This window comes from Penaeus chinensis, chromosome 3 (assembly GCF_019202785.1).
Source record: "Penaeus chinensis breed Huanghai No. 1 chromosome 3, ASM1920278v2, whole genome shotgun sequence".
In the NCBI taxonomy this organism is placed as follows: domain Eukaryota; kingdom Metazoa; phylum Arthropoda; class Malacostraca; order Decapoda; family Penaeidae; genus Penaeus; species Penaeus chinensis.
Window position 1 is genome coordinate 992712 of NC_061821.1, and position 5172 is coordinate 997883.

The 5172-nt window shown below is 41.0% G+C and overlaps 1 protein-coding gene across 3 annotated transcripts in view; it reads left to right on the top strand.

Moving 5' to 3' along the window:
- The window catches only part of LOC125043567 (bromodomain-containing protein 7-like), a 14262-nt gene extending 9090 nt beyond the window's left edge, over nucleotides 1–5172 (top strand). For 2 of the 3 annotated variants that reach the window (XM_047639769.1, XM_047639778.1), the window contains 12 exons: nucleotides 167–283; nucleotides 861–1040; nucleotides 1192–1362; nucleotides 1879–1991; nucleotides 2194–2311; nucleotides 2421–2604; nucleotides 2963–3098; nucleotides 3259–3423; nucleotides 3639–3754; nucleotides 3869–4027; nucleotides 4139–4275; nucleotides 4710–5172. In XM_047639769.1, coding sequence (XP_047495725.1) covers nucleotides 167–283; nucleotides 861–1040; nucleotides 1192–1362; nucleotides 1879–1991; nucleotides 2194–2311; nucleotides 2421–2604; nucleotides 2963–3098; nucleotides 3259–3423; nucleotides 3639–3754; nucleotides 3869–4027; nucleotides 4139–4275; nucleotides 4710–4922 — 1809 coding nt within the window. In that variant the 3' untranslated portion in view covers nucleotides 4923–5172. The remainder of the gene's footprint in view (nucleotides 1–166; nucleotides 284–860; nucleotides 1041–1191; nucleotides 1363–1878; nucleotides 1992–2193; nucleotides 2312–2420; nucleotides 2605–2962; nucleotides 3099–3258; nucleotides 3424–3638; nucleotides 3755–3868; nucleotides 4028–4138; nucleotides 4276–4709) is intronic. The other variant, XM_047639786.1, reaches the window with a different exon arrangement.

The window sequence follows — 5172 nt, forward strand, 5'->3', positions numbered from 1 at the left end:
AAAGACAATAGAGGACTTTTTATTACAGTGGGCATGGCAGGTATTTGTCATCTGCATAGATTGGGTTAACGAGTAGGCTTGTGTTTAGAAGATGGAGATACATACTTATCATTGTTTGGCATATATTGGTTTCATTGTTGTTGTTTTTTTTTTTTCACCCCACAAGGAGGAGATATCAGATGAGCCCCCAAGCAAGAAGCAGCTTGTGGAGGTGCCTGTAAGCAGTGCGACCTCAAAGGATCTTGTCCAGAGCAAGGGCAAGAATGTTTGTGCTGCTTTCACCGTAAGTTTGTCAGAAGTGATAACCTTCATTGTTATTCTTATTGTTCTTTTTCTTTTAACACTCTGGCTCTTTTGTTTTCAGTTGTTAGTATCTTCTTCTTGTTAAAGTAAATGAAGGATATGGATGATTAATGAAAAGCCATCTTTCACTTCAGTTGTTATTAGTATTGATAAGAACTTGTGGGTTAATCCTTGGTCGTTTTATTGTATGCAATAGAGTGAGTGAGTGTTTTGTTTATCTAAGTAATGAGTGAGTGTTTTGTTTATCTAAGTAATGATTATTATATTCTAAGAATTTGTGGGCCCTCTATTTGCTACCTGTACATACAGCAATGTCAAGGTTGTGCACACGATAGAATTTTGAAGTTTTCCAAAAAAAGCATTTTTTAAAATCAGATTTAGGCTGACTGTGGAAAGCTTTTGCTTGAGAACTCGTTCCATTGGAGCCATAAACTGCAAGCCTGTGTAGCACGCAAAGCAGCCTCCATTGCTTTGGCATGGATAGTTGCCACGCAGCATCACTGAGAAGGAAAACATTGGTTCTCAGGCTTTTAATGTGTTTTCTGTCTTCTCCTCAGCAATTGCTGGAATGTCTCCTGAAGCAGTTGGAGAAGAAGGATCCCCAGCAGGTGTTTGCTTGGCCAGTCACAGATGCCATTGCCCCAGGGTACTCCTCCATCATCTCCCAGCCCATGGACTTCTCAACCATGAAGCAGAAGATTGAGGATGATTGCTACACCACCCTAAAGGAGTTTGAGGTATTTGGATGTCACTTGTTTTTTTTGGTTGTGTATTTTTTTATGGCAATGTTGCATGCACTGCAGGAGAGGCAAAAAGTTTCTAAGGAAATGGAAACTTTGAATTTTTACTCCGGCAAAAACAATCTTGAATGTTTTATTTACATTGCAGAGTGACTTTGAGCTGATGTGCAACAACTGCATGACCTACAACCAGCAGGACACCATCTACTACAAGGCGGCCAAGAAGCTGCTCCACATTGGACTCAAGATCATGACTCCGGAGAAAGTGCTGACCCTCAAGCGCGAACTGCCCAGCATGACGACCCTGTCCAAAGAGCAGGTAACGTTGCGCTTGAGTCTGGGGAGGAGTTGGCTCTCTTCCTCTTTAACCCCTTGGTGACGGGTGTAGAGCGGTTTGTTTTCACGCCTATAGGCGTGACCCATCAGGAAGGGGTTAATGGGGTGATTGTGAGGATCATGGTGATAGTAGTAGTAAAGAGAGTGATGATGAAAAAAGTAACACCATTGTCAAAGGGAAGTAGACTGGAAGTAACACAAAAGAACAGGTAGGTTTTCATCGGCTGATTTGCCTTAGCTGCGACAAAAATGTGGGGTGAGGAGAGAGAGAGAGAGAGAGATTTAGAGAGTATTAAGCGAAGGGAGAGAAGCAGTAGAGGCATATAGAGAAAAGAAAATAGATTATAATTGATCATGTTTTCACATTGTCCAAAAACTGGATTTTCATGTTGATTGTTATTATTTCAGTATGTGATTTTTATGTTTGTGGATAAGCATGCCATGTTTTTTCTTCAAACTATGATACAGGAATTGTATTTTCATTGCTTATTCATTCCAGCTCGGCTTTGATGTAAACCCGCCGCCCTCCAGTGGCGGGGAGATGGAGATGGCAGCAGAGGTGGAGCAGGAAGAGTCCATGGAAGTGGATGTGGACAGCAAGGAGCCTCCGAGGTGTGTCTGGGTTGGAAATAACCATATCAAGCGCTTTTCTATGTTGGTCAATTTCTTAAGTGAATACTCGATTTTTAAATTCCTTAGTAGTCTAGATTTCCTTCTTGTCCTTCTTTCCTTCCACTATTCGCATTGTCTTAACTTTTTTCTTTCATCTGCGGTTTTAGTTTCCTTTTCTTAACTTTTGCTTCCTTGCCCCCAGCAAATTTGAGGCAGTCCAGGATGACATGACCTCAGAGGAGATCCTGGAGCAAGTGCAGACTGCAGCTGGAGAGGCAGCAGAAAAGTTAACCCTGAAGAAACCTGCCAGCACAGTGAGTGTCTGTATTAACTAATATTTGTTCATGAATTGTGGTCATTTTGTTATAAATATATCTGGTAGTTTGGATGATATTGCAGGGTACCCTAAAGCAAAGGCTTCTCTTACAGCTTGGCTTCCTGCGCCAGCGAGGAGACGGAACGACGACTCTGAGCTTCCTGACAGGCTGTGAGGGCAATGACCCGAACCTGAAGGAGAAGCCCGTGAGTCTGGGGCTCCTCACTGGAAAGCTGACTCAAGGGTCCTCAACGCTTCATAACTACAGGGACGACAAGAGAAATATGGCTAAACCAGGTATGTAGGAGAGAGAGAGAAGGGGAAGGGAAGGAGGAATGAAAAGTGAAGAGGAAGAGGAAGAATGTTACACCATTTTTATGGAAAAAAAGGGAGGAAAGAGTGGATGAATATATACATTTGTATAGGTATGTTAGGAGGTGGGAGGGAGAAAAAGAATATGTACATTTTAAGCTGTAGTTTCTGTGCTTGTGTTTTGCTTTGCATTTACCTTTATAATGCTATAGTATATCCCAAATTGGTTAATGGAGAGGAAAGTTTCTTCTTATAAGTATTATGTAATAATAAACAGGTATGTATGTATGTATTTTTGTATTTACATATTTATTTATATATTTATGTATGTTTTCTTTTGCAGTGAAACCCCTTTATTATGGGTCCTACTCATCATTTTGTCCATCCTATGACTCTACGTTTGCCAACTTAACCAAAGAGGAGAGCGATATGGTGTATGCTACATATGGCAATGAAACTGCTGTTCAGTATGCAGAGAGGTATGTTTGGTCTTGCCTTCTACACTTATTACATAAACTGGATTGGAACTAATACAGAACATATAAATTCAGCATTCTTGTATATGATTCCTACATTTAGATACAGACCAAAAGTAATGTACTGGGGATTCAGTAGGATTAATTTTCTTTATTGTTTCAGCATCTGTGACTTCTCCCAAGACTGTGACATGGCAATGCACTTAGTCGACCAACTGCTGAACCTCCTGACGCACCAGCAACATTCCCGCACCAAGAGTGTAATTGAGGAGCGTCGGCGCATGCAGGAGGAAGAGGAACGCATCAACTCTCTGCTCTGTCCATCTGGGTGAGTTTAATGTGGATTTTATCTTCAAGTGTGAGAGATGCTCTTGCGGTCCACAGGATTTTAATTACAGTAGGAATTGATGCAGTGATAGTCATTGTGAATGTGTTTTGTGTTTATGTATATTATGGCGTAGATTTTTCCATTATCTAAAGTTCTGTAGCATCCTTTTTGAAATCATAACTAATGTACTTCTAACTATTTTTCTCTTAATACAGAGAGATGGGATCCCAGTATGCATCTGCAGACCAAAAGGGCAACAGCAATGTGGACTTTGGTGCTCTGAGGACTCTCTCAGATCTTGGCATTGATACAAATTTCTTAGGAGAGTTTGGTAAGTTAATGTTGTGAAAGGAAATGTCCGTTTCCTGAGTTTAGAAAACCCTTTTAAGCATGCTTGGAGTTGCTTCATCATGAGTTTTTCATGGCTGCATTTGTATATTTGCAGAGGAATTGGAGAAGAGAGAGACAGTGATAAACACCCAGCTTGAGGAGAATGCCAACCTCCTTGAAAGCCTTGCCAAGGAACAGAAGGAGCGGCTCTCACGCCCGGCCCCCACCAACCTCAACAACATACCTAATCCAAGCTCAAAGGAACTGAATCTTGGTATGACTACCATTAGCACTAGTCTCAAGTTGGAATTTCTGATTATGTATACTCATGTGTGTTCTATGATACCATCTTTTCATACTTACATATTCTTACTTTCTCTTCCAGTTGAAAAAGTAACAGATGGCCTGACAATGGTAGCAAAGCAGGTAACCCCAGGAACACTGGCCCCTGTGCCCATTGTACGAAGAGCCATGGGCATCACCATGCACCCAGTCACTTCCGAACCCAGTGAGCAGATTGAGGTATGATAACTTCTTGAGTGCAAATAAATGTTGGTTGAGAGCCGTCAGTGTATGGTGAAGAGGTGTAAAGTGAAGAATATCGCTGACTGGTTGATCAACAGTCTGTGAACCTGTTGATCTAGTTGTGTGTTGACGAGGTGGATGCCCAAGAAAAGAATAAAGGTGGCAAGAGAAGGTGGACTAACAGCCTGCGTGTTGGCACTCTGTGATTTATGGAGTGGAAGAAGGGGAAAAATGTGCTCTCAATACATTCATTCTTTTCTGTTCCTTTTTCTCGGTTGTTAATTAACTTTGTTGTCATCATTTCTTTACGTATTATTTTTTTACGCATCTTTCTGTATCCATGTCTGATTTTTTTGACCTATAAGTTTTCTCTTTGCTTAAAAAAAACCATGTCTGAAATTTGAAGTCAAGCTAAAATTTTAATACCTCAGGTGGATATAGAGGGAACCTCATCACAGGAGGAAGCCACACCTCCACCCTCAGGCAGCAATGGATCGCAGGGTGACCCAAAGAACGGCAGCACAGACCTGGAGTCGCAGCTGCGGCACATTCTTAACCAGACTGATGCCACTTCGCCGCCCCCGGTGGTCCAGGGCTCCACTGATATGACCGATAAGAAACTGAAGGAAATTCTGGGAAATTGATGCTAGGAAATGTTTATGTCAATACATCAGATACTTAGGGATAGCCTTTCTGTAAATGTAGCTGTGTGTCCATCAGGAAACTATGGAGTAGGGCTTTGTGAATGTAATCTCAGTGAAGGTCATGTGTATGTACTTTTTAATGATTATTTATTAGTTTTAAATATGAAATGTGCATTTTTATTTTAGAGTATATTTTATGTTGATAATGATTTTTTGTAATTAATGTACGATTATAAAATTTTATGAGAAA